The 19,069-nt window shown below is 33.1% G+C and overlaps 3 protein-coding genes and 1 pseudogene across 7 annotated transcripts; all 4 read left to right on the top strand.

Annotated features, from left to right (window-relative positions):
* The first annotated feature begins 217 nt into the window (after positions 1-217).
* LOC111290083 (uncharacterized) lies at positions 218-5,192 on the top strand. 3 transcript variants are annotated; one of them, XM_089767776.1, is made up of 8 exons: positions 218-434; positions 624-673; positions 1,280-1,556; positions 1,736-1,797; positions 1,972-3,610; positions 3,695-3,879; positions 4,067-4,256; positions 4,354-5,192. In XM_089767776.1, the coding sequence occupies exons 3-8, from the start codon at positions 1,370-1,372 to the stop codon at positions 4,944-4,946; spliced, it is 2,856 nt and encodes a 951-aa protein (XP_089623902.1). In that variant the 5' UTR covers positions 218-434; positions 624-673; positions 1,280-1,369; the 3' UTR covers positions 4,947-5,192. The 3 variants fall into 3 exon arrangements, with proteins under 3 accessions (XP_089623902.1, XP_089623901.1, XP_089623903.1); XM_089767775.1 differs by having other exon boundaries at positions 252-434; positions 1,285-1,556; XM_089767777.1 differs by lacking the exons at positions 218-434; positions 624-673 and having other exon boundaries at positions 1,254-1,556.
* A 4,465-nt stretch (positions 5,193-9,657) lies between these two features.
* LOC111290082 (protein neprosin-like) lies at positions 9,658-11,682 on the top strand. Of its 2 annotated transcripts, XM_089768770.1 has the most exons (5): positions 9,658-9,954; positions 10,055-10,210; positions 10,372-10,425; positions 10,509-10,655; positions 10,833-11,678. In XM_089768770.1, the coding sequence occupies exons 1-5, from the start codon at positions 9,724-9,726 to the stop codon at positions 11,193-11,195; spliced, it is 951 nt and encodes a 316-aa protein (XP_089624896.1). In that variant the 5' UTR covers positions 9,658-9,723; the 3' UTR covers positions 11,196-11,678. The 2 variants fall into 2 exon arrangements, with proteins under 2 accessions (XP_089624896.1, XP_089624897.1); XM_089768771.1 differs by lacking the exon at positions 10,372-10,425 and having other exon boundaries at positions 10,833-11,682.
* Positions 11,683-12,845: 1,163 nt separating this feature from the next.
* Positions 12,846-15,964, top strand: LOC111290936 (uncharacterized; annotated as a pseudogene). The gene is made up of 6 exons (XR_016346225.1): positions 12,846-13,580; positions 13,986-14,236; positions 14,417-14,792; positions 14,876-15,007; positions 15,096-15,274; positions 15,831-15,964. The product of XR_016346225.1 is annotated as an uncharacterized LOC111290936 (transcript).
* A 1,078-nt stretch (positions 15,965-17,042) lies between these two features.
* On the top strand, positions 17,043-18,287 carry LOC111290937 (2-oxoglutarate (2OG) and Fe(II)-dependent oxygenase superfamily protein). Its single transcript, XM_022882460.2, has 2 exons — positions 17,043-17,398; positions 17,516-18,287. Exons 1-2 carry the CDS (start codon positions 17,043-17,045, stop codon positions 18,129-18,131), a joined length of 972 nt encoding a protein of 323 aa, XP_022738195.2. The 3' UTR covers positions 18,132-18,287.
* Positions 18,288-19,069: the final 782 nt, after the last annotated feature.

Below are 19,069 nucleotides of genomic sequence, written 5' to 3'. Positions count from 1 at the left end.
ACATTTTTATAAGAACATTAATTTAAAGTTGATTTTTGAGTGTGCAACGAATAGGAGGGATTGACCAGTGAGTGGATTGGTGATGATAGTTGACAGATGGATTAATTGCAGAGAGAGAAGAAAGAGAGGGAGAGAGTGAAAAGAAGACAAAGGTTCTTGCTTCATTTGAAAGTTTACCTCCACAGTCATTAAGTGTGGTCTACCATACAATATCTCCAACCTTTAATATTATATTTCCAGTCAATGTCATAATAGCTCTCGGCCATTCTTCTTCCTTAAACCAAATTTCCCATTATTTTTTCTTTGTTCCCTCTCCTTCATGGCTTTCTTTAAATCTCCATCCTTTTTCTTCTTCTTCTTCTTTTCTATAGCTAGTCTTTAATGCCAGAAAGACTCCTGAACCCAGTGCCAGAAAGGAACTATAACAAGAACAGGTCAGTGGTTATATATTGACCAAAGAAAAAAAAAAGTGGTCATTTGGGTAGATGAAGAGACGAGATTTTGTTTTGTTTTGATTTAACTTTTGAAAATGGTGATCAATGCATGAAAATGGGTTTTTTTAATTTTTTTTTAAATGGTTCGGATATGAACAGAATGCCATACTTTTTACCATATTGAAACAGGGTGGTTGATTTTTCTTCTTCTTCTACCACTTAAACACAAACCATTTCAGGTACTCTCTCTCTCTCTTCTGTTTATGTTTCAAAATATGCTTTTAAGTATTCATAAGGATAGATTCCATTATCTATTGATTTGTTGTGTGCTTTTGGAATTCTATCTTAGCTGATTCAAATGGGTGCTGAAAAGAAAATAGAGGTTTTTTCATGGAAGCTTTAGACTATTAAACTTAAACCATCTGACTGAAGTAAACTCATTCATTACCCTTCTTCATCAAAGTAGCAGATTTTTACCTTTTTTTTTGTCATTTTCATATTCTGGGGTCTTAGGTGGCTTTGAATATCGTATTTGGTGTTCATTATCAGTACAATCATACATTTAAGGGTTTTTTTTTTAACCAGTAGCATTGTTCTTCCAGCTATATTCTTTGCTGGGTAAGAATGCATGCTGTAAATAACACACCTAAAATTTAAATTCTATGAGATGATGAAGATTACATCGTATTCAAGTAGAATTACCTCAGCAAAAAAAAAAAAAAAATCAAATTTAAGTGTTGTTGACTTTTCTGTTTATTTCTGATGTCATGCAATATCTGACTGACAATTCCTGTCACTTCAGCTGATTAAATTTTATAGTCCATATTTTTTTCCTGTTTCTCAAGCTCAGGTGTCAATGCGATGCTCTTTCTTCCATCAAAGAGGTTCTGAATCAACACATAATATGCGCCATAGTTAGTAATCATCCACTCAAAATGGATAGGAGATTGCCTAGGAGCCCGGCACTTAAGAGCCCTGTGCTCTCACCTAAAAGCCCTGCAATCTATGAAAAGTACAAGTCAGGATGTGCGTGGGGGTTAATTCACTTCTTTGATTTTCGCCAAGGTCATTCACATGGGAAGCTCATTTCTGATAAGAAGCGCGCGAACAGACAAGCGAAAGGTAAGAACGCCTCATCCTTGTTGAGAATGAAATATAATCTCATTCCCATAAGAGTTATATGTATTTTCTTTAAAGTAGATTAATTGCTGCATTTATTTTTATAATGCTCACATGAATTTTTTAAGCCTCACACCTGTCATGTCCAACTAAGTTTAATTATATTGATTTTTAATCTTCAGGTGATGGTTATACAAGGAACAGGCCTAATTTTCTCTCTAATGAGAAGGCCCAGGACATAGATGTGAGTTTGGTAACCTGCTTTTATGATCAAATTCATTGCATATTCTGAGTCCCATTTTTATGAAGAAGGAAATAATCTATGCATTTGCTAATCCTATTATAGACGTTGGTAATTTGTTCTTTCTTTACAATTAAGTGCAAAACGATTCTAAACTGCAAGCTTTAATTTTTTCAGGATGCACTTGATAAGAATCTTGCAGTTAACTCTAGGAGGCCAGAAGTTAAAAATGGTATAGAAGAAGAGATGTCTGTGAAGCATCAGAGAAAGAAGAAAAGGGCAATCGGTGAAATGCAAAATCTACAGTTTAACTCCAATCTTTTTGGCCTTTCAAAAGACCATAGGAAGGCAAGCAACAGTTCCAAGAAATCCCGTCGTTTTCCTGCTCGTGGTTGTGATGCAGCAACTGAGGGGTATAGGCAGCCTTCTGATCAAAATATGGTAGAAAAATCTTCAAATAACAACAACTTGGCATTAGTGACAGGAGCATCTGGCAATGATGTGCATGCTAGCAATGGAGGGAATTATAGTCGTAAAAGCATCAGAGGTAGGAAACATGACCATCACACTGACATTAATCTTCGAGTTCATATGAATGAATCAGTTGAAGCTTTTGTAAATCAAAAGTTAACTGATGGGGAGAACCTTAGTAGCAATGAGGTAGCCAACCGGTCTAAGAACTTTATGGATGCATTGGAAATTTTAAATTCCAACAAGGAATTATTTATGAAACTCCTACAAGATCCAAATTCACTGCTAGTGAAACATATTCAAGATTTACGGGATTCTCAGGCAAAGAAACAACCCCAATTTTTCTCCAAAGCTAAAATATCACAATGCCAGCAAAAAGAAGCAGGCGAATGCAAAGGGCCAGCCCATGCTCAAATGTTTGAATCTTGTGATAGATGCACGTCAAAGGGAAGTGACATGTCCCAACCCTTGGACACAATAGTAGTCCTGAAGGCAGGCACACAAAACTGTCCTGATAGAATCAGTAATTGGCCACCACCACAGTCTCGCTATAGCTTGAAGAAAAAAGAGTGGAGTGTTAAGCCAGCATTCTTGTCTTTTGAACACATGAAAAGGAAGTTAACGCATGCTATAAGGGTGAACAAAAAAGAGCAGTGCCAGATGCCCCTTGATGGTATTCATAAATCTTTTCATGACTTCAAACAGTTTGAAGATGGTTGTAAAGAAATGAGCAGACAGGCAAATAAAATAATTTCTGCTAGTAAAAGCTATCTTGATGCTGGAAAAATGTCCGAATCATCCCATGAGGTCAATAGAAGAGATGGGATGAGCCAAACAGTGACCTTTGGTTCAGGCATTGGAAGCAAAGTTGCTTCTTCCACAGATAGTTGCCATAGGACCTCAAACTTGTTAATGGTAAGGCATCTCAAAGGAAAATTTCACCCTAGGAAACATCCTACAGATATGTTAAATAGTGGAAACGAAGATTTCTCAAGAAGACAGACACTCAGAAATTTGGATAGATTAATGTCTTTGCCTGAATACAACTTGTTGCCCATGCTTACTCCAGTAAGGGACAAGGAACATGGGTTTGCTTCTCCACAGATGAGATTTTCACCATACAGCAATTTTTCAACCGCCAATGGATACAAGTGGAGGGTTCAGAAAGAAAGCAAGAGCTGCTGCTTAAGTTCTTCTACCATGAAAAATTTAGGGGCACAGCTTGTGTCCGAGAAACCAGATGATCGATTGCAAGGTGCAAAGAAAATTATCCCTGGCAATTTATCTTCTGCCACCAATGTGCTTCAAACTGTCTATTCCCTTAGTGATGATTTGAGTCACAAAGGTATTTCTTGGTTATGAAAGAGAAAAATGAAATTCCGATCCACTTTTTTTCCTCATATAATAATTATTTATCTTATCTGAGCAGTTAATCAAACTTCTGTATGTCCTGGGAAAGTCATGGAAAGAAATCATGCTGTTAGTTGGGGTGAACACGAAATTAATGCTTTAGAAGTTGCTTTGGGATCAAATGGTGTACAGAGCAACACCAGCCAAAGAACTGAAGCAGTCAACATATTTGGAAAAAGTGAATATTTTGAATGCTCAAAACTGGTAAATGGTTTTTCTTTTGTTTTTTTATACTCATTTTCATGTTTTAGGTTTCTCCAGTGCATCAACTATTCACCTCTTTAATTCATGTGCTGTATTTTCTCTTTTTCTTTCTTGTTCTCCTTCTGTTTAATTTTGTTGTCTTATGTGCTAAAATTATGTTCTATCCTGTTTTGTTGGTTATTATCAGGATTCATTTTCAGGGGATCAAACATCATCTTCTTCAATAGATGTTTATTCATCAAGTCCTTTGCGTATTCAGAAAGCAGAAGATTCTGATAGCATGATCGATAGAGCAGAGCAACCAAGTCCTATATCAGTTCTTGAGCAGTTCCTTGTAGAAGATGACAGTAGCTCTCCTAGCACCGTATCTCTAGCAGGTGAATTTTGATACTAGAAATTACTTAATTACTTAGAATATGTATTTTTTTTTTTCTGTTTTCTTTAAAGCTGAGTTAACATCTCAATCTTGTGCAGCCGAGCCACCTGTCCAACCATTTGGCATAGATATTGGAGAACTCTATGTATCTTCTCTTACGGTGTCCCATTTGGATTTGAATTGTAATGCTTGCACTTCCATGGATAAGCAAGGATCTTTGTCTGAGTGCATAAGAGCAGTTCTGCAAATTTCAGGTCTCAATTGGGATGAACCCTCTAGGAAATGGCATTTGTCAGACCAAATGCTTGACGTATCCTTGTTTGATAATGTTGAAGTATGGCCTGACAAGTCCTGTACTGATCGTAGGCTGCTTTTTGGCTACATCACTGAAGTCCTCTTGCAGATATATCAATGTTACTTTAGATGCTCCCCCTGGATATCACTTCTCAACCCAAGGCCTCAATTGGCTATGTTATCAAAAAATATGGTTCATGAGGTGTTGAGACGTGTTGATCGGCTACTCCTTTCAGAGATGCCCCAACAAACATTAAAGCAACTTGTTGAAAAGGATTTGGCCAAATCTGGCACATGGATGGATACCAGACTTGATACTGAGGAAGTTGTTTCTGAGTTAGTAGACAACATCCTAGAGGATTTGGTAGTGGATGCTGCAATTCGGCTGCAAACTTAAAACAGTACATGCTACTACATGTGCTTTTTCCTAATCTCATCAATGCAGGGCAACAAAACTAGTGTTCCATGGTTGATTGAGATGTGATCAGCCTCTTTCCATGTATACCTTATATTCACTCCTAAGTCCTAACTAGGAGGTTTTTTGCTGCTGGCAAGTGGTAACCAGTCTGGTGCATGGATTCAATCTATGCCATTCACACTCCCTATATAAATGGTTTATACTAAATCCAAACAACTGCTTTCAGTTATGGTTTTGATTTAATTAGTCTAATTTTTCGGTTGGAAAGAGATTTCCAACTTGACTGGATGAGCCAATATACACAAATACAGCAATATTGGCTTGTAAATCCCAAGTAATCATTCAGTCCACTGGTTTAGATATTTCAGATAGTTTTCTTCATGCTATTACCAGTTCTCTTTTTTCCTTCTCTAGATAAATGTTTTCCAGCAAAAAACCTATTACCTGTTTTTCTTTTATGGTCAAGTATAAACCAATTCGAACGATGTAGAAGAAAAAAAGGATAGACCAAGAACACAAATATTGCTATATCAGCCTTGAATGTTTGTTATTCCGAACAAGGAGAATCTTGAATTGTGTGGCAATAAACTGCAATTTAAAGATTAGAAAAAAAAAAAGCAACATAAAGAAAACTAAAAAAAAAAAGGAAGTAACCTTGAATTAGAAAGGATAAAATGTAATAAACAAACAAGAAAATCCAACAAAAAGTGGGTTGATGATTAGAGAGGAAATTAGCAGAAGACAAATGATGTACTACTCATGGCATGGGTTATTCAATTCAATTCCCCACGAAATATTAAATAATGTCCAAGCATAAAATGCACAAAGGCTTCAGTCATCATGTAGTTTATTTCAAAAAAATAGCTAGATATGTCAGTAATTTTTCCTCCTTTTGGCTAGAAATCTCCCAAGAAGTTGATGTCCAACTCAAAATGATATTAGGTTTATTTTAGGTTTTATTTTATTTTATTTCAGTGTATATGGTATGTTTGATGTTCTTGGTACATGAGTTGGCTCTATATTTAATGGGTATGAGCTGAATCATAGTTGGCTTCTTTCATGTAATGCTTTCAGACTATTAACCCTAAATAATGATTTATGGTAAGCAAGTTATTTGTCAATGGACCCTTTCCATTTGTGATGTGTAAATGTCTAATTCTATGCATTGAATGTAAACTTACCAGCAATTAGTAACCAATTATAACAAATTAGCATTTACTTTCTTATACAAAACTGTGAAAGTCATGACTTTTCATGTATATAAATGGCTGGACCTTTGCAAGGAAAGCAAAAGAGAATTGAATTGTTCCTGGCAGAACATGGAAGCAAGGTTCATGATGATGGCTGCAGGACATTCTAGGAACTTCATATTAATGTTAATGTTGATGCAAGTGTTTGCTGTCTTATTAGGAGTACATGCAGTTGAAGAATGGAAAATATTATCAGAAGAAGAAAACCTGGAGATGGAAAGACAGCTAAAAGTTATCAACAAACCTCCTATTAAGAGTTTCCGGGTGAGCTTCAAATGCCAATAAACTAATTAAGAGGGCATTGCATTAGTTTGCAGCTCTTGACTTTATGATATATTAGTTTGTGACCTGTGCCACGGAATTTTTATATTTTTATAAAATTATTTTAATTAATTAAATTTAATATGATAATATTATATATTTTTAACTAAATTTATATGTTAATATTGTATTTCTTTCAATATGAAATCAAAATATAAAAAATTCAAAAGCATATTTTGTTTTTATTTTTTCCAATAATCTATATATTAAGTTTGGTAACTTAGAATTAAAGAAAAAGATTTGGATTTTCGTGTAAAATATGTGATAAAGCACATAAAAATATAACTTTAATTCATGATTTGGATTAACAAGCACATTTATTTCATATTTATACTTATCACTTTTTTCGCTAATTTATACATATATTTTAACATTATTTTAAGATTATATTTGAGGCTAGATTATAAATATAAAATATTAGATAATGTAAAAATAAAATCAAGAATACGTGGTACTAATTTAATGTAGGATAAAATCTATCTAAATAAAGAAATTAAATTAAAATTTTTTTTTATAAAAAGTATATAGTTATTAATTTAAATACTATATAGTTTTCAAATTTTATAAGCTTTTGCTTGAATGTCAAATACTTGATAGAAAATAATTTTTTAAAATATGTTTTTTATATGAATTAATTAATTAGAAGTAACACAAATTCTTTTCTCATAACATATAAAAGAAAATTTTCATTTAATGTAGTATTGTAATATTAGAAAGACAATATATAAAATTAAAATTTGATCTTCTAGTAATAATTTAAATTTAAAATTTTTCAATATTAATTATTCAATGGTAATACATCAAAGCAAACTCATATTCAAGAATGGAATTTAATTTTGAACAATTTAAGGCAAACAATAATGAATAATTAAATTTTAATTACAACTTGAATGACAACTTATTCATAAAAGACAAAAACATTGGCTATTTATAAGAAAATTATTGTAATATTATATTTACTGTATAAATTAACTTTTAACTCTTAATCTCTTGAGAGGTTTAATCCTCATTTAACTTTATTTTGTCAATAACACTTGATTTGATCAATCTTAATATTATCTAAAAACTTGATTTTTACTTTAATTTTTAAAAAACAAATTTACCCTTAAAAACTTTATGCCTATTAACACAATTTCTTATTATTGGATCAATTTTTTCAAACTAAGTAAGTAACATATCTCTAGTAATGCAATAATTTATTATTTTTATTGTTCAATTTACCTCGATAAATGTCAATACATTTCTAACACATTTCTCAAACTTAAAAGACACCAACACCAAATAATTTAGTTAGATGCAATTGATGAGATTGTCCGTTAAGTGATTAAAGTGAACTTCAATTTTGTTTGAATTTTCCAAAGAAATGACCAAACAAATCAATTAACATAATTCTTATTATGTATAATAATATTTAAGAAATCAATACATTTATAATTTAGATAACAAATTAAAATTTTGTTTTCATTTATATGTATAAGATAATTGAATTCCATTTGGTATTGGAATAATTGAAGTTTAGAAATTATTAATCCCATGCAAGAGTAATTAGTGTAAGGCATCCATATTTGTTTGGACATTCCTTTGCATATCATATCCTATTTTCTTTATGGTTCACTATAGTATTTGAGATCAAACATGTTTTTGGTAACAATTTGTTACCAATTAAAAAAGCTAACAAAACTTTGCAATCAATATTAATCTCATTGCATACATATATATATATATATTTGCACATAAAAATTATAAATTACTTTATTAAAAATAATATAAAAATAAAATAAAGCAAGCCATTTTATATTGTGTATAAAATATTTAGATTAATTTTAAGGTATATCAACATATTTGAATATTATACTAATATTGTTTCAAAAACTAAAAGCAGATTAGGTTTTTTTTTTTTTTGCTAAAAAATTTTTAATATTAACAAACAACAAAAGAAATCACACTTTAAAATAAAGAGAAATAATTAAAAAAAGAAAGAAAAATAAAACTATCAATGGAACAAATAAAAAAAAAAAAAAAGAGAAACAAAACATAATAGAATTATAGAATATTTACAGTGTTGAAGTTGGTGTGAAAAATTAATAATAAAATTTAATTGAAAGTTATTTAAAATAAAAAACACTTAACTTTAATTACAAAATGAATTGAAACTTATTTATATAAGGTAAAAGTAATGAATATTTAAAAGAAAATAAATGTAATAATCTAAAATAAATAAATTTACTTTTTTTTTTATATTATAGATGAATCAAATCAAATTAAGCATATTGATTTTTTTAATTAAAAATGCATAAAATAAAATAAAATATATTTATTAGATGACATATAGCATTTATTTATGATTGTAGTTGTGTTAAAAATAGAACATCAACATTGAATACTTTCTTTTTTGCAGAGGGTTTTAATTTTTATATATTTATATAAAATAAAATATAATATTGATAAGGTGTTCAAGGTATTTAATATTTATTATAAGAAGTTGACTAAAAACTAAAAATGAAAATAATGAGAGTAATTTATGAAATGTATAAAAATTATATTTAATAAAAATTTAATTTTATTATCATTATTAATTTCAAAATCTCTTTTTTTTTTTCATTTATCTTATGTATATTGAATACACATTATACTTGACTATTCTAATTATTAAGCATAAATTACTCTCAATTTAGGATACTACTTCTCTTGATTTGGTTCTTAATTTATTTTAGTCAATTAATCATCTAAAAATACATGTTAATAAGAATCATTGAATGTTTTTTATAATAATGAAAATAAGATATTTTATATTAAATTTATTTTACCATTAAATTTAAAATTTAAAATGTATGATTAATTTTGAATACACGTCAATTTTTTAAGTTATCCATATGTGTACACTATTTGCATCAAATTATTTTTTTTATTAAATATTTTGGCTTTCATATATTTATATAAAATATATTTTTAAAAAATTTTACTATTTTTTCATGTGAAACAGACCGAACATGGGGATATCTTGGATTGCATCGATATGTACAAACAACACGCTTTCGATCATCCTTTGCTCAAGGATCACAAAATTCAGGTTAACAATCTTTCTCTCCTTTTTGTCCCTTTCAATTTTCATAAGACATTGTATAATATATGTAGTAGCAATAAATAATCTCTGTTGATATGTTTTAACTATGATTTTAATATAGATGAGACCAAAAAGGATCCCAAAGGAGATGAAGGGAGGCAAATCTCCACGCCTTCTGCCCAAGAACATTAGATGTCCACCTGGGTCAGTGCTCATCAAAAGAACTACAAAGGAGGATCTAATCATGGCCAAGAAAATAAAAGCTTTAGGATTGAATTATCCAACAAGTTCCCGTTTTCACAACACCGGTGCTGCTCCAAATGGCTTTGGTACAAACCCACGTAACATTGTTGTAAGCAAATCTACCATAAAAATTTTGTTATATATATTTCGCCAGTAAATTATTTTAATAGATATTTTATGGTTCTCTCTATTCCTTTATGTGAATACAGTCTGCTTATGCTGAATATACCAAGCACAATTTTGGAGCAAAAGCAACCATGAATGTGTGGAACCCAAGAGTTTCACCTAACCAATTTAGCTTTTCTAATATTTGGATTGCAAATGGCCCTTTAGAGACAGTCAATGCTATACAGGCTGGGTGGGGAGTAAGTAACTGTTGCAAACTCCATTTCTTGTAGCCATCATATCAAATTTCATAGACAAAATTAAGGACCGAAAATATTAGTTCCTAGATTACCATTTACCAATGCATATCAGAATTAATTTTCTGAATTTTTTTGCTATGGTTTCTGCTTTTTACTTCCAGGTACAACCAAGTCTTTTTTCAAGCAACTACACCCGGCTAATAACTCTCTGGACTGTATGTTTTCCAATTTTTGTTTCCCCTTACTCTCTTTTCCTTGTTTGCTAATATTGTTCATGCTTTTGATGTTTATCCAACAGGCAGATGGTTACAAAAACACGGGTTGCTATAATTATCTTTGTCCAGGATTTGTACAAGTTAGCAGTGAAATAAGCCTTGGTCTTGTTCTGAAGGAGATTTCTACTTATAATGGTACACAAGCAGATATAGAAATCAGTATATTTAAGGTAAGAAATTATTTGAAATTCTAAAACTTAGAATATATATGAATCAGGCACCAGGAAAATGGATGATTGTATCCAATTATGTGGCCGGTATTTGTTAATGCGGTTTTACCAATTAATCATGTTAATCTTTTAGCAACAAATGCTTTCCTTTACTAACAAATACTATTTCCATTGTAGGATGGAGAATGGTGGTTCACGTTCTTTAACAAAGTTGTTGGGTACTGGCCAGAAAAAGTGTTCACTTACATGTATGGTGGTGCCAATTTTGTTTTTTGGGGAGGGCAGGTTTACAGCCCATCAAATGAGCCTAGTCCTGAAATGGGGAGTGGCCATTTCCCACAAGATGGCCATGATAGGAAATCTGGCTACTTCAAGCAGCTGCAACTATGGGACAATGTAAATTTTGTTTATCCAGATGGCAACTTTGTTAAGGTCAATTCTGATAAACCTCAGTGCTATAATGCACAGACTACTCCAGATGGTGATGCTATAGATCTTTTCTATGGAGGTCCCGGCCAATGTAAGTTTACAATGAAGTAGTAGAGTTTCATTCATCTTTGATGTCAAAAGTATAGTGAGTAGTTTCACAGTTGAAAGCTTCATTTTCAGAGAAAAGAGAGAGAGAGAGAGAGAGAGAGAACATTAAGAAAATAAGTGCTAAACAACAATGTTCTTTATTCTAGTGTATATGAATGATTTGCTGAACCCAGAAGATTTCAGGAAACGCAAGGGGTGGAAAATTCTTACTGGTGCAATTTCCTGTTCCACAAGTTTTACATATATGGTTTGTCTGAAAATTACTTTAAGACCTTGGAATGTATACCAAAATAATAATGCCGTAATCTGGCAGAATGAATGTATAACAAAACTTCAAGACCGGGCAATTAGTGCATCCAACAAGGACCAGCTTAAGCTCTCACAGTTGCATTTAATCCGAAAAGGGCAGTAAATCTAGGATTTTCCTGCAATGGAAATTCAATAACGTTCATATTAACTCAATGACCAACTTAAAAAATTGAATTCCATTCTTACTCAAAAGATGATTCCTACTTAAATATTTGGTAACAAATTGTGTTAACAGAAGGGATTAAAAGGCCCGGTTTTTAAAATATTTGAGACTTTTATGTTATTTCAATGAATATCAACATGATTTCACAATCAATATTAACAATTATTAGCTCAAATTAGCCACAGGCCCTAATATCATGAGAGATATCATTCCTACCATTTACTCTAAATAGAAAAACAGTATGATTCTTTTTTTGGGACTGTTGTCTTGATTTCTATAAAGGGCAAGTTTCCACATTAATATCATTTAGGAACACATTTATTGCTTATTGAAAAATGTGAGGGTGACAGCCAATCTCTGCTAAGAATTTGATAAAGAAAAGGCTGGGTCTTTCCAAAGAGACAGTGTAATTAAAAGCATATTCCTGTTATCATAATTCATAAAATCTTAAAACCTGATGAAAACATATGCATACTAAAACATATATATATATAAATTTATATCATGATATGGTATTAAAGAGCTATTGTAGTGTTGCGGCCTTTTGATAATTTTCACTTTTCTTTGAAATGGAACCTCCATTCATGGTGGTGGCTGCTGCAATATTAGTAATGCTGGCAATATATATATATATATATATATATATTGGTTAAGAGAGGACATAACCCTTACAAAGACAGAAAACAAAGAGATTTGATTAGAAATCAAACTTTAATGTTCTTATAAAACCTTCGTGACCACTGAGCCAAGAGATGGACCCATTTTTATCATATATAACGGTGAAAGTTTTCAGGTAGGCTTAGCAAGCTCGGAACGTACTATCTACTATGGAAGCCAGGACGCTATACAGGCTTTACTTGTGGTCAAAATGTGCCCCAAAAAGTATCTGACATTTGTGCTTCTATGCCATGATAAAAAAAAAAAAAGAAGTCATTGTCGTATTTGATTTTCAGTAGCATTACAATTTGGATACAAGGATCAAGCAACAACTCTGCCTTCAAATTGCATTACCTAATTTGCAATTGTATACGCCTTCGACCCAAAAAAAATTCAAGCCCAATTTTCCCGGAAAGGTCCAAAAAGTGTCCCATTTTCAAAAGGATCAAAATCTCCCATTTTAATAATTTATTAAACCCAAAAAATAAAAAGAAAACCATTTACACCATTCTACTTCTACTGCTGCTACTACTACTACTAGTATGGAATATATAAGTTATAGCCCACTTCCCGCCAATCCCAAAACCCTAATTCCCTCAGCCTTCTTCCTTAAACCCTGCGCGTTCACACCACCGCTTCCTCCATATCCAAAGAAAAGAAAACCCTCCGGCCGCGTCAACCGCCACCACCATTGCCCTTAAACCCTAAAACCCTAATGGACCCAAATGCCGTAAAATCCGACTTAGTCCTGATCCTTGATTTCGGTTCCCAGTACACCCATCTCATCACTCGCCGTATCCGCTCACTCTCAGTCTTCTCCCTCTGCATCTCCGGCACTTCCCTCTCTCCTCCATCACTTCCCTCAACCAAAAGTCATTATCTTTTCAGGCCGACCCCATTCGGTCCATTCGGATGATTCACCTTCTTTTGCTGATGGGTTCATTGAGTGGGCCCTGTCCAATGGGGTTTTTGTTCTGGGTATCTGTTATGGGCTTCAGTTGATTGTTCAGAGACTTGGTGGTGAAGTTAGGGTTGGGGAGAAGCAGGAGTATGGGAGAATGGAAATTGAGGTTGAGAAAAGTTGTGGTATTTTTGGTGGGAAGAGGGTTGGGGATAGGCAGGTTGTTTGGATGAGTCATGGGGATGAAGCTGCTAGGTTGCCTGATGGGTTTGAAGTGGTGGCTAGGAGCCAGCAGGGAGCCATCGCCGCGGTTGAGGATAAGGACATGAGGTTTTATGGGTTGCAGTATCATCCAGAGGTAATTTGAGTTTCTGGGTTTTGTTCTATTTGTTGAGTTGGGTTTTATTTTGCGTTTATTAAGGTTCGTTTTGATTGTTATTTTTGCTTTTTTTTTTTTACTTAATGACTAATAATGAACAAATGACTTAAATGTAACATCAATTCCAACGTAATTGTTTTATGCTGCATAATTAAAAACATGCATTCCATTCCTCAAACAAGTTTGATTTTTAATTTTTGAAGAATATTAGCTTTTGATTTAGTATCTACATGCAATTCTTGCATCTTGAGAGTAACAAACAAATCGGATCAAAATTTTATTGTGAGTTTGGTTTTAAGAAAATTTTGGGTGCTGAGGGGCAGGTTGTTGTGGTTTTGATTCTTTTGAAGATGTTGAATAATGTTTTGATTTGTGTTCATTTAGGTTACACATTCACCAGAAGGGATGGAAACTCTGATATATTTCTTGTTTGATGTTTTTGGAGTGAATGCTGGTTGGAAAATGGAAGATGTAATGGTTGAAGAAATTAAGGTGATCAACAACAGAGTGGGGCCTGATGATCATGTTATATGTGCTTTATCTGGAGGTGTTGATTCCACAGTTGCTGCAATGCTTGTTCACAAGGCAATTGGAGACAGACTTCACTGTGTTTTTGTTGACAATGGGTTATGAAGGTGAGAAAGCATTTTTTTTTTATCACATTGATTTTTTTTAATTTTATGCAATGTTTGAAAAGAATTTGGGAATTGCCAAATGAACATTTTTGTATAGCTTCTATAATTGTCAAATTCAAATTTACATTTTTTTATAGCTTCTATAATTCATTACTTGTACACGTGTTTTATTTCTGGTAGATATAAGGAGAGAGAACTTGTGATGGAAACCTTTGAAAGGGATCTACATCTACCTGTTACTTGTGTTGACGCAACTGATCAATTTCTTAGTAAGCTAAAAGGGGTGGTAGAACCTGAGATGAAAAGGAAGCTAATTGGAAAAGAATTTATCTGCATCTTTGATGCTTTTGCTCCAGAATTGGAACATAAATTAAGAAAGAAACCTGCTTTCCTGGTTCAATGAACTTTGTATCCGGATGTGATTGAATCTTGTCCTCCACCAGGAACAGGAAGGACTCACTCTCACACGATCAAAAGTCATCATAATGTTGGAGGGCCTCCCAAAGATATGAAATTAAAGCTTATTGAGCCACTTAAACTTCTATTCAAGGATGAGGTTTTGATTCTGTTTCCTTGTCGTATGACATTTACTTCTATAGAAGGCCTTTTCCTCTTTTAATTTATTTTTAATTTATAAAGGTTCGCCAACTTGGAAGGATATTGAGAGTTCCTGACCCATTTTTAAAGCGCCATCCATTTCCTGGACCTGGCCTCGCAGTAAGAGTCTTGGGCGATGTAACTGAAGGCAATGCCTTAGATATTGTGCGTCAGGTATGAGGTGTTTACATACGAAAGTGCAACCATGTTTATAATTTGATACCTTTTAGCATGTTTTTCACTCATGAACTTGTTTTCCCAGGTTGATGAAATTTTTATTCAGTCAATCAAAGATGCTGGTATTTATGACTCAATTTGGCAAGCTTTTGTTGTATTTTTGCCTATAAAATCAGTCGGAGTTCAAGGTGATCAAAGAACACATTCTTATGTTGTTTCTTTCCGAGCTGTTACAAGTCAAGATGGAATGACAGCAGATTGGTAAGTTTTCATTGCTCTGCATTGCTTTGCTGTCTATGGCCATTGCAAAATTTATATGCTGAGGCCAAGCCAATGGCATACAGTAAACAAGCATAATCTCAAATCTGTCTCTAATTTGGGCTGAGTTAAAAATAATTTCATGCATGTGACATGGCTATTTACAAGAAGGGTTAATGATTCTGCTGAAATGGGTAGGTAGGACTGAATGATATGATTTTCGTGACTTGCAGTACTAGAAGCAGTTTAAGTTGGAAATCATTAGGACATATTTAGCATTCTACAGTATTGATTCTAAAATGCTGGATAAAATGGGATGACTTCCTACTTTAATAAAAATGGATCTCCCTCCATCCTCTTGTGCATTACATGTTGGCAGAATATATGTGTTGCATGTTACAAGTTTCTCAGTATCGAGGAAAACTGCTTTTTCTTTTGTCTTATCAACCATGGTTGTGTGGCTAAAAGCCTAAGAATTAATCTTTCAACCCCATTTTCTCTCTCTTAACTCCAAAATTCTAAAATTCTCTTTTTTCCTCAAGCAATTTTGGAATTCCGGGTACTCTTTTGAACGCCAGTTCCTTGACGATGTTGCCCAAAAAATTTGTAACAGCGTTCGTGGTGTGAATCGAATTCTTCTAGACATTACATCGGAGCCCCCATCAACAATTGAATGGGAGTGATGTCATGTTGAATGTTAGTAATAACTTTATACTTGTGTAGCGTGAAGGTGATATTTCATTTTGTCATTGCTTTCTGCTCAAGAAAAGAAAATTAATCTAGCAGGATTTCTTAACATGAGTTACTAGATGATTTCTTAGCATGAGTTACCAGATGTGTAAGGTCTTTGCCCATATCTATATTGCTTATTTCTCACAAGAAAAGTTTTGTCACACTTACTATAAAAAAATTCTGTAAGAACTTTAGTCATTTTAAACAATATACTACTTTTGGCAATCGTAGTTTCGTTTTCCTCAGTGATGAACGCTTTATTGTTTTAGCCAAATATGAAGGGCATACATCTCTGAGTGTGTGTGCTGAGAGACTTATGCTCACATGTGTTTTTACGTCTGTTTTGTCTAAAGACTGTATCATAGAGTGAATTGCATAAGATATGACTTGTCATTTATGGAATTTCTTGCCCTTGTGTTTAATTAGCATTTGATAACACAGTGCAAGTGTTTGGTTTGTCCATGTGCACAATCATATTCTTATGCTTGTTAGTCTGTGGCCATTTTGTTGTTTCTTTATGTTTGTAACTTGAAAAATAAAAATATTGGTAATAGAAACTGCATCATACTAAAATTCTTTTGCTGATCATGCCATGATGTCTCTTTGTCTGCTGAAATCATTTTCTTCCCTTTGATTCAGTGGATGTAAGCATTGGGTTATATCATAGTCTATATTATTTGCATAATACTATTATTAAAGATTCTTTTGATCTGTGGTCTCCACCATTAGGTGATTATGTTTTAATTTTTAATTGAAGTTTGTTTGCAAAGGATAGCTACAAAACTCACTCTCTACCCACCATCATTTTATGCATAACCAATCACTGTAAGCATTGTCGTGGGTGTTGCCATTTTTTCTATGATGCATTTTATTATAATACTTAGTGGTGTTAGATAATGCCTAATGTTCACTTAGCTTAATCATTTCTGGAATGTGCTAATCTATAAGCAGATTCTTCCACCCTACATCCTATATGTAACCAACCTACAATTCCTAGATTGCAATCCAATTCAAGGATCTTGTTTTGTTTCCATATATAATAATGTCTGAACTGCTAGATTCTATACAGCTCCCTGTGTTAGATCTAACCCAACCTGCTGAATCCTCATTTCTATCTTCCCTCTCACAAGCCTGTCAGGAATGGGGCTTCTTTTATGTTACCAACCATGGCATCTCCCAAAATCTGTTTAATAAAGTTCGTGCACTTTCAAATGATATATTTAGCCTTTCTCCAGATACTAAGATCAAGCTTGGTCCATCATCCCGTATCAAAACATACACTCCTCATTTCATAGCTTCTCCCTACTTCGAGAGTTTAAGAGTTAGTGGACCAGATTTCTTTGCCTCTGCTAAGGCTTCTGCTAATGAACTCTTTGGCCAAGAGAAACCTGAATTTAGGTAATAATTTTATTCAATACTTAAAGTCTCCTGTTACCAGAATTGTTTTAAGTTGATTCATTTGCATTCTATTTGTTTTTTTTTTTTTTTTTTTGGTCTGAACTCTTCCATTTGTAGCGAAATATTACAGGAGTATGGAAACAATATGATGAACTTGTCAAAGAGAATCACTGAGGTCATATTAAAGAGTTTAGAAGATGGTTATAAAAGGAAGTTCTATGAGTCTGAATTTGGTAACTGTCATGGATATATGAGGATAGTAAATTACACAGCACCAGATGATGTCGTAGAAAAGGAAGTCGAAGGACTGGGGATGCACACTGATATGAGTTGCATAACAATTGTGTATCAGGATGAGCTTGGCGGGCTCCAAATGAGATCGAAGGAAGGAAAATTGATGGATATATGCCCGTGTGAGAATTCCTTAGTAGTTAACATAGGAGATCTAATGCAGGCTTGGAGCAATGGGAGGTTAAGATCATCCGAACACCGGGTTGTTTTGAAGCAATCCAGAAACAGGTTCTCTCTGGCATTCTTCTTGTGCTTCGAGGATGAGAAGGTAATATTGGCACCGGATGAAGTTGTGGGACTAGGAAACTGCAGGATTTACCATCCATTTGTTTGCTTGGATTACATAAAGTTTAGAGAAAGTAATGAAGTTGGTAATTTTGAGAAAATAGGATACACTGTAAAAGATTTTGCTGGGTTAAAAACTCGGAATTGTAGTGATTAGTCATAAATTTTGCAGTACTTCTTTTGGTTGGTCTGCTCCACGTATCTGTGTAATCCATCATTAGAATTGTGGTGTTAACAGTTACCTTATCTGATTGTGAATCATGTGATGCTGACTACAGCAGCATACTAATGTATTGTTCTTTTGTTTTCTTCCCCTGCTTGTTTACTCTTTGAAAATGTAGATTTATAGATAAATGACAGTAATAAAATTCTCCATTTCTCACCGACTCTACAGCAATCTCTACAAACTAAAGCTGTTCCCTTTTTGAGATTTACAGGGTTACCTGACTAATACGATAGCATGAAAAGACAGTTGGGGCCCAATTCGACCATCTTTGGTCGAAATGTCTAGGGGTTTTCAATTGGACCGCTAGCTGCTGCCAGCTTGAGTACTGTACAAACGCTTTGTGGGGGAAGATCGAAACATTGTTTCAGATCTGACTGAATCTTTGTTTCTAGTTCAGTTCAAGACAAGAAATATTGCCAAAATTTTATATTGTGATTAAGACTGAATTACCACTAAGCTAACTGATTAGACATAACTAAGATTTAAGTATCTTTTTTTTTTTAGTGGAAATTTGAAGGGAATGATGGCCATCTTCATGATTAACAACACTACAAAAGACCTTCATTTCAAGGCCCACACTTCACTTCAATTAAGCTGTTAATTACTTGATTAGGCACTCTTGCATTGTTAGTTTGGGTTTTAAATGAATAAAAAAATGGTGGATATTTTCAAAAGAATAAAATGGAGGTAGTGATAGAATATTAAATTTTTAATTCAACGATCAAAATTCAAATTTTAATAATTTTAATTAAAAAAATGGGTGTAATTTGAATTGATTATATGATGGCACCCATTAATTTACACTTAATTTTTCATTTTGTTGGGGAAAAAGGGCACTCAAATCATTGATGCCCCCATCTCTTTTTCCT

This window comes from Durio zibethinus, chromosome 11 (genome assembly GCF_047325235.1).
Source record: "Durio zibethinus cultivar Kanyao isolate XHJ-2024 chromosome 11, ASM4732523v1, whole genome shotgun sequence".
Classification (NCBI taxonomy): Eukaryota; Viridiplantae; Streptophyta; class Magnoliopsida; order Malvales; family Malvaceae; genus Durio; species Durio zibethinus.
The sequence above is the reverse complement of the archived record's forward strand: the minus strand, read 5'-3'. Positions and strand labels throughout refer to the sequence as shown.

What these genes read in the sequence shown, in the direction of transcription:
- LOC111290082 (XM_089768770.1), top strand. Translation starts at nt 9,724, where the DNA reads ATGAGACCAAAAAGGATCCCAAAGGAGATGAAGGGAGGCAAATCTCCA. An exon ending in CAAACCCACGTAACATTGTT is followed by an intron (nt 9,955 to 10,054) that starts GTAAGCAAATCT and finishes ATGTGAATACAG; the next exon opens with TCTGCTTATGCTGAATATAC. An exon ending in TAGAAATCAGTATATTTAAG is followed by an intron (nt 10,656 to 10,832) that starts GTAAGAAATTAT and finishes TTTCCATTGTAG; the next exon opens with GATGGAGAATGGTGGTTCAC.
- LOC111290083 (XM_089767776.1), top strand. Translation starts at nt 1,370, where the DNA reads ATGGATAGGAGATTGCCTAGGAGCCCGGCACTTAAGAGCCCTGTGCTC. An exon ending in AGAAGGCCCAGGACATAGAT is followed by an intron (nt 1,798 to 1,971) that starts GTGAGTTTGGTA and finishes TAATTTTTTCAG; the next exon opens with GATGCACTTGATAAGAATCT. An exon ending in ATTTTGAATGCTCAAAACTG is followed by an intron (nt 3,880 to 4,066) that starts GTAAATGGTTTT and finishes GGTTATTATCAG; the next exon opens with GATTCATTTTCAGGGGATCA.
- LOC111290937 (XM_022882460.2), top strand. Translation starts at nt 17,043, where the DNA reads ATGTCTGAACTGCTAGATTCTATACAGCTCCCTGTGTTAGATCTAACC. An exon ending in CAAGAGAAACCTGAATTTAG is followed by an intron (nt 17,399 to 17,515) that starts GTAATAATTTTA and finishes TTCCATTTGTAG; the next exon opens with CGAAATATTACAGGAGTATG.